The sequence below is a fragment of the Arvicola amphibius genome, chromosome 2, assembly GCF_903992535.2.
Source record: "Arvicola amphibius chromosome 2, mArvAmp1.2, whole genome shotgun sequence".
Lineage (NCBI taxonomy): Eukaryota > Metazoa > Chordata > Mammalia > Rodentia > Cricetidae > Arvicola > Arvicola amphibius.
This window is the reverse complement of record NC_052048.2, coordinates 121,848,226-121,863,087: the sequence shown is the minus strand read 5'-3', so window position 1 is coordinate 121,863,087 and position 14,862 is coordinate 121,848,226. Positions and strand designations below refer to the sequence as shown.

The 14,862-nt window shown below is 45.5% G+C and overlaps 1 protein-coding gene across 1 annotated transcript in view; it reads left to right on the top strand.

Annotated features, from left to right (window-relative positions):
* Positions 1-14,862, top strand: part of Galm (galactose mutarotase) — a 60,479-nt gene that overhangs the window by 12,327 nt on the left and 33,290 nt on the right. The window contains exons 3-4 of the mRNA XM_038318105.2: positions 4,021-4,227; positions 9,924-10,005. Coding sequence (XP_038174033.1) covers positions 4,021-4,227; positions 9,924-10,005 — 289 coding nt within the window. The remainder of the gene's footprint in view (positions 1-4,020; positions 4,228-9,923; positions 10,006-14,862) is intronic.

Genomic DNA, 14,862 nt, shown 5'->3' with positions numbered 1-14,862 from the left:
CGCACGCCTTTAATCCAAGCACTCAGGAGGCAGAGGCAGGCGGATCTCTGTGTGTTTGAGGCCAGCCTGAGTTCCAAGGTAGCCAGAACTGCATAGAAAGACCCTGTTTTAAAAGAGAGAGAGAGAGAGAGAGAGAGAGACAGAGAGAGAGAGAGAGAGAAAGAGAGAGAGAGAAAGAGAGAGAGAAAAGAGAGTACTTGTTGCTCTTCAAGAGAATCCAAGTTTAGTTCCCATACTACGTCAGGTGGCTCAACTGCCTTTGACTCCAGCTCCAGGAGGTCTGACACCCTCTTCTGGGTTCCACAGGCATATTATTCATATACCACACAGAAACACGTACATTTTTAAAAATTAAATTTGTTTGCGGTTTTTTGTTTTGTTTTGTTTTTGTTTTTTGAGACAGGGTTTCTCTGTGTAGCCCCTATCCATCCTGGAACTCACTCTATAGGCCAGGCTGGCCTCTAACTCAGATTTGCCTGCCTCTGCCTCCCAAGTGCTGGGATTAAAAGCATGCACCACCACTGCCTGGCAATAAATATTTCTTAAATGTAAATTTAAACAGCACATTTACTGAAACCAAAATGTGGACTCGCATAGGCAGCTAGACTGGCGTTTGAAGCCCAGCTCTAGCACTCATGACATGTTGGATTTTAAGCAAGATTGCACCCTCACCTCCTTTAAATCATGAAGTATTCTAGGGCTCTTCTCTGTCCTGCAATGTGGGAGGTAGAAACAGGCAACCTGACTCCACTGAACTCAATACTGAGATAACAAAATTAGTTGGGACTATAAGAAATGGCCAGGGCTCATGGTTGACTTCCACCTGGTGAAACTAAATCCTTTACTTAGGGTGGCTTATGCAAAACAGATGAGCAGCCAGGAGCACTCAGCACACTTCAGCCCTTTAGGAGCCACCCCAAACTCCATAGGAATGACTCTGGCCAGTTAATTCTGATATTTGTAGGACAGGGAGCAGGCACACGTTCTGGATCCAGTTCACTGTTGCTGTCCAGGTAACCTGCAGGGAACAGTTTATCAATTTGGGGAATTTCTTTTTCTTTTTAAAAAAATGACACATGTAACAGGCTTCCTTTTTTTTGTTCTGAACTTTAGTTCTCTGGCTGTTGGATGACAGTGTCTCCTGCAAGTCTCCTTTGAGATGGTGAGACAGCCCCTGTGAAGTAGCTAGCCAGGGGGGCTCATAATGGGCACATGGTAAATGTTGGGTTTCCCTTTACTAGATGTGTGAGCTTAGGACTCCTGGACAAAGCTGAGAGGCTCCACTGTGAACCCAGGATTCCTGTTTCTGTTTGCAAAAGCAAACTTTCAGGGAACTTCTCCGTAGTTATTACTGCTCTTAGAATCGTGGTTGCTAGAATAAGAAGACCTCTTCAAGATAACTTTTTCAGTACCTCTGTTTTAAGGAAAGGTTGTTGTCCAAAGCCATACACTGAGTAAGGGACACACTGGTTCCTAAATTGGGACCCCTGTCTTGTGGATTGTAACTCTTCAAAACAGAATAAGCACGCTAGCTATTTGCTTTAAACTCTTCTCAGGGAGCATAGCCAACCTCAGAGTATTTAGAATAAATATTGATGGAGCTGTTGAGGGTGTCACTCAGTAGGAGAGCATTTGCCTAGCATGTGCAAGGCCCCGGGTTCCAACACCAAAATAATAATAATAATAATAATAATAATAATAATAATATAATAATAATAATAATAATAGCCGGGCGGTGGTGACGCATGCCTTTAATCCCAGCACTCGGGAGGCAGAGGCAGGCGGATCTCTGTGAGTTCAAGACCAGCCTGGTCTACAAGAGCTAGCTCCAGGACAGGCTCTAAAAAAGCTGCAGAGAAACCCTGTCTCGAAAAAAATCAAAATAATAATAATAATAATAATAATAATAAAAACAACCTTAGTAGAAAAGGGTTAAGTTCTTGTTTTTGAACATAGTATCTCATACAGCCCAGGCTGGTCACAAACTTTCTAAGAGCTGAGGATTACATTGAACTCTTGATCCTCTTGCTTCTGCCTACCAAATGTTGAGATCATAGTCATGCATTATCATGTCAGGATTTGTGTGGGTCTAGAAATTGAACCCAGGGTTTTATGCATGCTAGGCAAGCACTCTGCCAACTGAGCTATATTCCTGGTCCCAAGATTATCTTTATCTAGTTAGTTAGTTATTTTATAAAGAAAAACATTTAATTGGGGCTGGCTTACAGTTTCAGAGGCGTGGTCCATTATCACCATGGCAGGTGTCGTGCAGGCAGACATGGTGCTGGAGAAGGAGCTGAGAGTTTTACATCTTGGTTCACAGGCAGCAGAAGCAACTCTGTGTCACACTGAGTATAGCCTGAGCAATGGAGACCTCAAAGAACACTCCCACAGTGACACACTTCACCCAACAATGCGACAGCTACTCAAACAAAGCCAAACACCATAATGCCACTTCCTACGGTGGCCACTGCTTTCAAACTACCACATCCACTCCCTGAGCCCCACAGACTTGTAGCCATATCATAACGCAAAAATGAATTCAGCCCGAATCAAAAGTCCCCTCCCCATAGTCTATAACAGTTTCATACTTATTTAAAAGTCTTAAATTCAAAGTCTCTTCTGAGATTTGTGCAATCTCTTAACTCTAATCCCCTATAAAGTCAAAATTGAAAAAAAGATAACATAAAATGGCACAGTAAATCCATTACCATTCCAAAACGGAGGGAAGGGAGAATAGTGAGGAAATACTGGACAAAAGCAAGACCAAAAACTAGCTGGGCAAACTCCAAATTCTGCATCTCCATGTCTGATATCAAAATGCTCTTCAGATCTTCAATTCCTTTCATCTTTGCTGACTTCAACACACTTCCGTCTCTTGAGCTGGTTCCATGCCCTGGTAGCAACTTTCCTTGGCAGGTATACCACGACTCTAGCATCTTCAGCATCTTGGAGTCTCCAAGGCAATCCAGGCATCACCATCACAGCTTCGAACAATGATGGCCTCTCTAGGCCTCCATTGTGGAGGACACATTCTGGGACACACCCCTCACACTTTCCTGGCATCTGTGGCTTTCCTTATTTGAGGAGAAAGATTCCATAACTCCTTTCTTCCATCCTTGACTCCAAAGCCAGAGCCATGTGGCCGAAGCTTCAAAGTTCCGCTACATACTGGGGCTGGAACCTGGCCCCTCCTCAGCTCCATCTTCACCAGCTTCCAGTTCTCCACTATTTCCTTTACCTCCTAAGCTGGACCTGTAGACCTAGTGACTCAAACTTAGAGATCCTCTATCTTTAAATATTATAAGTAGGTTTTAATGTCTTCTGTTTGTCAGATTAAAATACTTGTCAAACCAGGCGATGGTGGAACACACCTTTAATCGCAGCAGTCAGGAGGCAGAGGCAGGCGAGTGTCTGAGTTTGAGGCCAGCCCGGTCTACAGAGTGAGTTCCATGACAGCCAGGACTTGGGGATGGGGGCTGTGAATCTAAAGAAGAGCAGAGAATGTGAGGGTGATCTGGCTGCAACATCTGTCACCCCGTTGATCTCCAGGGTTGATTTGGCTGATCTGGCTGGCTAGGCGGGTGTCCCCTTCCTCCCTCACCGCTCCATGTGCGTCCCTCCCAAACCTGTGCGCTCAGTCGAAGAGGACGACCTTCCCCCAATAGAGGAGGACCGGTCTTCGGTCAAGGGTATACGAGTAGCTTCGCGCCCCTGCTAGAACCTCCAAACAAGCTCTCAAAAGAAGAACAAAGAAAAACAGACACATAAATACATAATATACAGTTAGGAGAAGAACATATAGGAAATGCAAGTGGATAAAGGAGAAAATGTTCTCTCCCAAAAGCCACCTTCTTCCTGTTTAAAGCAGTGTTAGGTGGGCAAAGCTCCAGACTATTATCCAAAAGCCTTTATCTCTGCCTAACAGGCTCCCTTTCTAGACTCTGCTCTTTAAATATTGAAATGTGGCATTTCGGCGGGGACTGGAGTGACTAAGCAGCTTTAAACACTTCTTCCTAGGTCCTGTGGACCCCTCAGGTGTTGTCCAATGGTGTCCAGTTCTCTCGAGTCAGTCCAGATGGTGAGGAAGGCTACCCTGGAGAGCTGAAAGTCTGGGTGACATACACCCTGAATGGTGGGGAGCTTGAAATCAACTACAGAGCACAGGCCAGCCAGACCACACCGGTTAATCTGACCAACCATTCTTACTTCAACCTAGCAGGCCAGGTAAGTGAACTTACTTCTTTCTCTCCTGCTGTACCAGAGTGCTGGAGGGATGACCAAGGGATGTGGCTGGAGAGACTAGCCCATCATGGAGATGAATTCACGCCCTTGTTGATGAAAGTGGCCCTACCAGAGTATCTGGCTTTAAATAGATGCTCAGTAAAATAGAAATCACAGAAGAAGAGCAAGTGACTATGTCATTCTGCCAATGGAAGTAGCCATTTCCCTGTGGTGCAGACAAGTAACTGGTTATGTCAGGAATTCCCTTTCATCTGGTTTCATAAATGTACGTGTGCTTCCTTGTACTTCTCCCCCCCCCCCCGCCCCCACCACTCCCATCTAAGACGCCTTCCTTAAACGCTGGAAGTGGGCGTGTTTACCCCAGCTCCTTTAAATGTGCCACAGGCAGTGTGTGCTCCAGCCGTGTGGTCCTACAGCTCTCCCCGGCTGCTGGTGGTCATTCTTGCCCTGTAGAGTCCCGTGATGGGGCACTGGACTTGAATTTAGAAGACCTGGCTTTTCGGATTACTAAACATGTTCTCAGTTTCATAACAGTAGCTAACCTTGTTTTATCAGCCACCTTCGAAGCACTTTATGAAGTGATTGGTGAAAAGATTGAAACCAACCTAATAGTAGGACACTTAATCACCTGGCAGAAGGCAGGCGGATCTCTGTGAGGGCGGGGCCAGCCTGGTTGACAAAGCGAGTTCCAGGATAGCCAGGACTAAGCAGAGAAACCTTATCTCAGAAAGCAAAACAAACAAATAAAGAAGATGATTTGAGTAGGAGAATTGTGTAGAATTGCTGACGGCCCCTTCCCTCATTAGCAGTCCCCTGTAAACCAAGTCACCCTCCCCCAGATAATAATTTAAACCTGTTGAAGAGGCTGTCCCGGATCGAGTGAGGCAGCAAACTGTAGATTCTGTCTCTATGACTTCCTCTTCTGAAGAACACAGCTTATCTAACCATCGGGATCTCTTTGGCGTGGTCTACAAGCTGGGAGCCCTGACCAACTGGCGACGTCGTCCATGTTTACCCTTTATTAGATTTTGCTGCTGATTTTGCTGGTGGTCACTTCCTGCAATAGCAGCTAGCTGGTTCTTACAGAGACCCCAACGTTCAGAATAGTGAAGGTGATTCTTCCTCGCTTGTTCTTGTTTTGATTTCAGGAAGAGTTTCATTCTTTATTCCAGGCTGGTCTGGAACTCACAGCCATCTTCCTGCCTCAGTCTCTCCAGTGCTGGGGGCGAAGGTGTGAGCTGCCACCCCCATCTTCTACATTTGGTAAACAGAATTTTCTAGTTTGGGGCCCGAGCTTCAGGTTACCAGCTTTAAGTTTCAATGTTGGGGTCCTCAGGTGAGAGTGTGGAATCGTGTTTTTTCAAAGAATGGGAAAGGTATGTAGGTTACAGGTGTCTTTTGCTTTTTATCTTTCTGTCCTAGCCTGTGCTTTCTGCAAAACTTGGGGAACATGGTTTTTTGTTATTGTTGTTGTTGGTTTGTTTTTCTTTTTCTGAGACAGGGTTTCTCTGTATAGCCCTGGCTGTCCTGGAACTCACTCTGTAGACCAGGCTGGCCTTGAACTTCAAGAGATCCGCCTGCCTCTGCCTCCCGAGTGCTGGGGTTAAAGGGGAGCCCCACGGCCTGGCTAGGAACATGCTTTTTATTGAAACTTTATCTGTGGAACTGTGAAAGCACACTGGGGAGGTTTGAGGTGGAAAGGAAGCAGTGTGCTTCTGGCTGTGCCTAGACACTTGTGCCTTCAGGGATCCATCTTCTTCCATTTATCCATTTTCCTTCTGTCTTAGTTACTTTTTTAAAAAATATTTATTTTTTTATTTATTATGTATACAATATTCTGTCTGCATGTATGCCGGCAGGCCAGAAGAGGGCACCAGACCTCATTACAGATGGTTGTGAGCCACCATGTGGTTGCTGGGATTTGAACTCAGGACCTTTGGAAGAGCAGGCAATGCTCTTAACCACTGAGCCATCTCTCCAGCCCCAAATTTTTATTGCTGTGATAAGACCCATGACCAAGGCAACTTCTAGAAGAGTTTATTTGGGGTGCCAGTTTCAGAAGGTTAGTCCATGACCATCATGACTGGGAACACGGGAACAGACGGACATGGTGCTGACCCATCTTCATGAAGCAGAGAGAGAGAACTACCTGGGAATGGCTTGGGCTTTGGAAACCTCAGAGCCCACCCCTAGTGATATGCCTCCTCTAACAATGCCACACCTCCTAATCCTTCCCAAACAGTTCCACCAATTGGGGACCAAGTTGAGCCTAGGGGGACCATTGTCATTCAAACCACACCTTCCTTGGTCTTGGGGCTTTTGTCTTCAAACTTGTCCCCCTCATAGTCATGGAATGGCTTCTATTGCTCTGAGTCTCGTTCTCATACACTCGTCTCCAGAGAGAAAACAGGACTTCTTCCTTTCCTAAGAACAATGAGGACAGCGTTCAGAAACAGCTTTGTCTCATGTTTCATCAGCCAAAAGTATGAGCCATGCTCTACCTAACCTAATCCAAGGAGATTATAACAGAATTATTGCCTTTGGAGGCTGCAGCGGGGTTCTCTTCCCTCTACATCAGCCAGCAAGTCTAATTCCTTCCAGGGGAAAGGGAGCTAATGGCAGCGGAGTTGCTGCAGCTTTTGAGTAGACCTGTCCTTCACCTCCTGCAAGGCAGTAGTCATGGCAACGCACAAGCAGGTCTTTACGACCTGTGCTGCTCATAACCGACTGTGCGTCAAAACAGTGTGGTTACAACAAGCAGCAGTCAAGGGAAATTATCAGAAGAAAACACTGAACTCGGAGAGGGGCCTCAAGGTCTGTGTGGGAACCAGTGTTTCGTGCCAAGTTTTCATCGGTCTGGAAAGGAAGTGCATCTGACAGTAATCTTCCACCAATGTAGCCCACTGCATTTTCCAGACCAGAAGATACGGAAAATACATTTGCTTCTTCATTACAGAAATGCCTGAGCTGTTCAGAGCACGGGCTCCCAATACACATTGCTTCTCCTCGTCCTTCCTAATACCTCATACACTTCCATGTATTTGTCGTTTGGTTTTCATGTTTTATTTTCTTCCTGCCTTAGTGCTTAAAACATTTTTGTTTGTTTTTTGAGACAGGGTTTCTCTGTGTAACAGTCCTAGCTGTTGTGGAACAAGCTCTTGTAGACCAGGCTGGCCTCAAAGATTCACCTGCCTCTGCCTCCTGAGTGCTAGGAGTAAAGGTGTGTTGCCACCACCACCCAGCTCCTTTAAAAAAAAAAAAAGAAATAAAGAAAAGAAAAAGAAAAAGAAAAAGAAAAAACAGCCAAGGAAATTCCTTAGCAGCCTTGTTCCTATTGTGAAAGCACTGAAGCAAGCCACGTGTTTATCTCCAGGAGGGTTGTATAAAGTCCAACAATACTAGACCAGCAGTACAATGGACCAAATCTCTGGTCCAATGACTTGGACACATCCAAGAGCATTGTGTGGTGAAGCAGATGGGAGACACTGAATGATACTGTGGGGTCATGTATGTAAAATTCCAGAACAGAAGAAATCAGTCAGTAGCCATAGAAACCAGAACAGCACTCTGGTTCTAAGTAGGTATTTATCCTTTACAGAGGAAGGGCAGCAAGAAGGCAGACTCCTGGGGAAGGAGAGTGAGACCTGGACGCAGGCTGGGCCTGGAGGGTAGGGAATGGTCGTCGCCACCAGGCTTCCCTCTCTGGATGATGGTAGCAGAGTTGTGTCTTTCAAGACTTCTGTGCAGAGGAAAGTGGAGTAGGCATGGGCCTGGCTCTTGAGCCTTAGGACTCTGCTGCTCTCAAGATAGACCGTCGCTCCTGACCAAGGGCCACTCAGGCTTCCGTCCAACCTCCCACACTAATTCAGAGCAGAGCCTCCAGGCTGTGAAATGAGCCCTTTCCTGCTGTATTTAGACGTGGATTCACATGTCTCTAACTTTGACCTCTTCTCAGAATGACTCCTTTGATCATGTAGCCTGAGTCTTTCTAACTATAAAGACCAATGTCCAAGCTGGGCGGCGGTGGTGGCACACGCCTTTAATCCCAGCACTCGAGAGACAAGGGCAGGCAATCTCTCTGAGTTCGAGGCCAGCCTGGTCTACAAAGCAAGTTCCAGGACAGCCAGGGCTACACAGAGAAACCCTGTCTTGGAAAACAAAAAAGATCAGTGTTCACCCAGCTCCTACTCCTCCCCGGAGCCTGGCTTCTGTGCAGCTTCACCAGGGTTTCTCAAAACTGGCACTGACGTTTTGGGTGAGGCAATTCTCGGTGGCAGTGGGGGCTTCTCTGCAGTTAGGATGTTTGGCAGTGTCCTTGACCCCTTCCAGTTTAGAAGGCAGCAGCTCTACATGTCCAGACATTGCAGATGTCCCTCTGAGGGCAAAAATCACCCCTAGCTAAGCAACCTCACTTCGGTTGATTTCTGAGCAACCATAGGCAGAAGCCCCACCACCACCTCTCTTCCCCATTTTCTGTGGTGTGGCTTTAAGATACTGAAAATAAGAAACAGTGCTTAAATGTTTCCATACGAATAAAAATGACTTCCAATCCTCAAGCAGCATATCCCCTAACTAGCCTGTACTTCACAAGGGCCCTGGGAAAAGTGTATCCCAGTTTTCTCCTAAAACAAATAATGTTCCAGAAGACTTTGCAACTTCCCTGAGGACACCGAGCGAGAGGCAGAACTGGGTGAACCTGGGACTTCTGACCACTGACGGGGCTTCCTAGACCAGCCTTTGTCTCTCCCCCAGAGAACTTATTCTCAGAAGCAGGGGCTGTGGTTCTGACTTCTGTTGCGTGACAGGGAACATGTCCTGTGGGTAGGAGCTAAGCCAGAGAAGAGTGACAGGTGACCTTCTCTGGGAACCTGAAAGTGGTCCCCGGCTATCAAGACGTATGTGTTATAGGTCAGCCCCACCCGCTTCTTTTTATCTTATATGTCAGAGAGTTGCATGCTAGGGCCATTTTTTTTTTAAAATTGTATTTATGCATGCACATATACACACATGCTTACTGTGAATTATTTATGGAAGTCCAAGGACAGCTTATAGGAGTTATCTTCTCTACCCTGTGGGGACTTGTATAAACAAGTGCCTTTACACACTGAGCCACCTTGCCCACCCTGCAATCACATTTGATAGTTTCTTCCAAACTTTCGGTGACTATATGGTAGACCATCTACCTATTCTTAAGTGATCTTATTAATCATAGTCATCAGTTAACTGTCAATGCTGGTAGACATTTTTTAATAATTTATTTATTTGTATTTTATGTTCATTGGTGTTTTGCCTACATAGCTATCTGTGTGAGTGTGTCAGATCCCCTGGAATGGGAGTTTTAGACAGCCGTGAGCTACCAGTGGGTGCTGGGACTTGAACCTGGGTCCATCCTTTGGAAGAGTCAGTGCTCTTAACCACTGAGCTATCTCTCTAGGCCCACTTGTAGACATTTTTGCAGACATTAAAAAGTGAATACCTAAAATAAAACCCTGTAGCCGGATGTGGTATCTAAAACTTTTAATCCCAGCACTCGGGAGGCAGAGGCAGGTGGATCTCTGTGAGTTTGAGGCCACTGTAGTCTACATAGCAAGTTCCCGGACTACACAGAGACACCCTGTCTCAACCCCCACTCTCCCCCAAAAGACCCAGACAGTACATTTCTCTCTCTTCCTTCCCAGGGCTCCCCAGACATATATGACCACGAAGTCACCATCGCAGCAGAGGCGTATTTGCCCGTGGATGAAACGCTGATTCCTACAGGTCAGTGACTATAAACTATGATGTCATTTAGACCACGGTTCACAGCCAGAGGAAGGTCGTTACCGTGTGAACCGTTACCGTGTGAACCATTACCGTGTGAACTGTTACTGTGCTCACCTTACCAGGTGAGCCGCAGCAGAAGTGCTGGCGGAGTTAACTAGCGTACTGATGTCAGACTTTTCATCTGGATGTGTGCATAGCGCTCATACAAGACGGCAACACTGAGGGAAGTGGGTGAAAAGGATAGCACAGATGTCCTGCTTTTACCCACAGTTCTGTAAATCTGAAATTACCTCAAAAATTCAAAGTGAAAAAATTATATGAGCAATGACTTCATTTTTCCCCAGCACCTGTCTTAGTGTTTGGTCTCTTTAACACAGAGGGTTTGTGTTTACTGCTGAAAATTTAAAGTTTTTACAGAGTACTGGGTTTGATCCAGGCTGTCTTAGTTACCATTCTGTTGCTATGAGGAGGCACCATGACCAAGGCAACTTATAAAAGAAAGCATTTAGGGCTGGAGAGATGGCTCAGAGGTTAGGAGCACTGGCTGCTCTTCTAGAGGTTGGAAGTTCAATTCCCACATGGTGACTCACAACCACCTGTAATGAGATCTGGTGCTTTTTGCTATCCTGTAGGTATACATGCAGGCAGAACACTGTACAAAGTAAATAAATAAGTCTTAAAACAAAAATGCAAAGATAACCACAGAATGATCCAAAATATGAAAAAATTATAACCAAAATATATTATGAACCCATTAAGAAAAAGGCAAATCATTTTTTTTAAAGCATTTAATTGGGAACTTGTTTACAGTTCAGAGGGTTAATCCATGATCACCATGATGGGGTGGTGGGGAGTATGGCAGCAGGTAGGCATGGTGCCAGAGCAGTAGCTGAGAGCTTACACGTGATCACCCAGAGCAGGTGTCCACACACATACATATATATGAAGCATAAATCTCATTAATCTTATCAATAAAAATCAGGAGTCAGATGTCGGGATAAAATCCTGAAGGATCAGAGTAGCAGTGGAGCAGCCGCCATTGCCTTCCTACCTCTCCCGTTCCTCCATCCAGAAGGGCAGACTCCTGTCTCAGCCCCGCCTTGCCACTTCCTGTCCTCTTTCTACAGTCCTCCAAACCTCTATGGTTAACTAGTGGCTAGCTCTGCCCTCTGACTCCAAGCAAACTTTGTCAGAACACAAAATAGAGGGGAGAGAGAGAGAGAGAGAGAGAGAGAGAGAGAGAGAGAGAGAGAGAGAGAGAGAGAGAGAGAGAGAGAGAGAGAGAGAGAGAGAGAGAGAGAGAGATTGGATCTGGCATGGGCTTTTGGAACCTCAAAGCCCACCCCTTGTGACACACCTTCTCCAATAAAGCCACACCTACTCCAACAAGGCCACAGCTCCTAATCCTTCCTAACCAGTTCTACTGACTGGGAATCAAGGCTTCAGAAATATGAACTTATGGGGACCGTTCTTGTTCAACCCATTACAGGGAGGGGAGAGACCAGTGAGATGGCTTGGTGGGTAAAGGCACCTACTGTGCAGGCTTGACCTGCGGGGACTCATATAAACATAGAAGGAGAGATCTGATTCCACGAAGTTATTCTCTGCCCTTCACACACAGGCTCATCTGTACAAATGTCATACACACATAAACAATAGTAAAGTCAAACTACTTCACAAAGAAAAACAGGAAAGTATCTGGGCCTGCACACTGAACAGCATTAACAGCAGGAATTAGAAACTTTCATAAATGTAGTGGCTATGAAATTCATTGGAGATGGTATATGGGGCACACACATTTGATCTCAGCACTCAGAAGGCAGAGGCAGATAGATAGATCTCTGTGTGTTGCAGGCCAGCTAGGAGTCTATTTGTTTGTCTCTCTGTCTGTCTGTCTGTCTCTCCCTCTCTGTCTCCCCAGATACTGGTCAAAGCCTATACATGATTTCTTTGGCACTCCGGGCATTCTCACACTTTTCCTAAAGCTGCATGTGCTGCCATGCAGCTGTGTGCCATGCAGCTATGTGCCATGCAGCTGTGCACCATGCAGCTGTGTGCCATGCAGCTATGTGCCATGCAGCTGTGCACCGTGCAGCTGTGCACCGTGCAGCTGTGCACCGTGCAGCTGTGCGCTACGCAGCTGTGCGCCGTGCAGGTGTGCGCCGTGCAGCTGTGTGCCGTGCAGCTGTGCGCCATGCAGCTGTGTGCCATGCAGCTGTGCTAGCCTCCATGGAGAAGGATATGGCTTTCTCTAACCCTTTCCTCCATCTCCCTCTTCCTGGCAGCTGCCAAGAGTTACAGCTTGCCTGCCCTGTTTTTCTCTCAAACTTGAATAAAACAGTCCCCAAGTTTTTTTTAATAGAATAATAATGAGAAGTTGAAATAAATGGACTAAAAATTTCATTACCTCAGCTTTGAATATTTTCCTGGTTGCTGAGCTGGATTTAAAGGCTTTTCTGTCTCACTAACATGTGTCGACTCCTGATATTTATGTGACTCAACAGATGAGCAGGAATAAGCCGGCCCATCTTGCTCTAGATGCAGAATTATTGCATTACAACATTATAGTAGTGGCTTCTGCCTGTGGCTGATAAGGGAGAAGGTAAGCTTATAAATGAAATAACGTGTTTACCTGTATGCATTTATGAATCATCTTACACCGTGCCGTTGGGTTTTAATCTAATGAAAATCACGAGGGTGCACACCTGGCATTTGAAGTGTGTCATTTGAAGTGAAGTGTGTCATGTAAGGGCCGAGCACAGTGGAGCCTAATCTGGGGTGTAGTGAAATACAGAAAAGGCTCCTTCGCCTCAGTTCTGCACCACAAATGCCTTTAGGGTGAGGGTCTGCACCTTGTTAATATTGAGAACTTGGTGAAAGAGAGCTAAGAGTTTCGAACTCTGGTAGCAGGAGACCTGTCCTAGTCTTCACATGGTTCTGTTTGCTTCATTGTGTAACCTGGACTGGCCTGGGACTGAGTGCTGGCATCTGGGATCACAGGTGTGCACACCACCACGCCCAGCTCTCGCTTGTTCTTACTCAGGATAAAGGCCATTCGTGTTTGAGTATGCTCTAACATTTAACTGCACAGGTTCCCATTTCCTCTTTTACAAATAGACAAGAAATAGGAAGTTTAATAAGCTTGGCCTACTTCAAGACAGTATCTCAAAAAAGAGGGCGGGGTGGGGGTGGGCTGGAGAGATGGTTCAGCAGCTAAGAGTCCATACTGTTATTCCAGAGGACTGGAGTTCAATTCCCAGCACTCACACTGGGTGGCTCACAACTGCTAAAACACCAGCTCCAGAGAATTCGAAACCTCTGGCCTCCACTGGCACCCACACTCATGTGCACTTACCCCCAACCCACGCACATAAGTAACAATAAGATAAAAATATTTTTAAGAAAATTAGTAGCCAGGTGGTGGTGGCACACACCTTTAATTCCAGCACTTGGGAGGCAGAAGCAGGTGGATCTCTGAGTTCGAGCTCAGCCTGACCTACAGAGTTCCAGGATAGCCGGGGCTACACAGAGAAGCCCTGTCTTGATACCCCCCAAAAAATGAATTGGGGATGTATATGTTAAGCAGTTGTCCGTGTGTGACCTTGGGGCTCTCTTCTGGAACCCTCTATGGATATTAAAATCCTCATCTACTTAAATCCCTTATATAAAATGGCATAGTATTTGCAAATACATACCTACATCCTCCCTTATATCTTGTTTTTATTTGTTTGGTTTGAGATAGAATATTACATTTTAGTCCTGGCTGGGCTGGAACTCACAATGTTGCTCACACTAGCCTTGAATTCACAATCCTCCTGCATCAGCTTCCTGGGTACTGGGACCAGGTGTTTATCAGTATGTCGAGCCTCCCTTCCTGGTTGTGGACATCATCTCTAGATTATGAGATACACATAGGTGTATTCCTAGCTTATTTCAGGTGCTGTGTGAACAGCTGTTGTACTGTGCTCTTTAAGAAGAATTAAAAGAGAAGTCGGTACAAAATGTCCAGGACAGATCAATCCACAACTGTGGTGTTTATAGATATAAGGACCAACTGTATCTTAATGAAAACATTTTTAAAAACTAATTTGAATAATAATGAACAGAGATAAATACATTTTTCAAAACAAGAAAATACCTAGCTACTATTTATAATCACCATTCCTTCATATAAGATTGTATGTGTGTGTGTGTATTCAAAAGACCTCATGCAAACTCAGCCAACATAATCTCCTACTGACCTACATCTCCAAACAAAGAAAAAAAATATTTTAATACCACAGAAGTGGGAAATCTTTAATTTCAAAATGAAGAACATTTAGCTTTAAATTTTTTTATTGTGTTTTATTTACTTATTGTGGAGTGCATGGAGGGGTGCACGGGTGCCGTGGTGGGAGTGTGGAGGTCAGAGGATAATTTTCAGGTTTGTCCTTCCACCATGTCAGTCCTGGGGATTGAACTCAGGTTGTCAGGCATGGCGAGAGGTTCTTGTACCGGCGAGCTAACTCACTAGCCCAACAGTTCACTTTGTAAAGAACTGTGATAGCAGATTATCCCAGCAAATCTCAGTTTTCTGTGTACCAAGGAGACAGCCATTGTAAGCTAGTAACAGGTCATCAGTAACGGGTCTGGAAGGCCACTTGAAGCCCTTCCTTCCTGTGGCTCTGTGAAGATGCAAGCGTGCAACCACTGTCCACACTCGTGAGATCTATTAGGACACCAGCAGAACTCATAAGAAATTCATGATTCTCTTCCATCTGCCCATTTGTTCACCAGTCCTAGATGCTGCCACTGTTCTACATAACGTTCAAGCAAAAGCTGTATCATTCTTTTGGAAGTTAGTTTTTCCAAAAG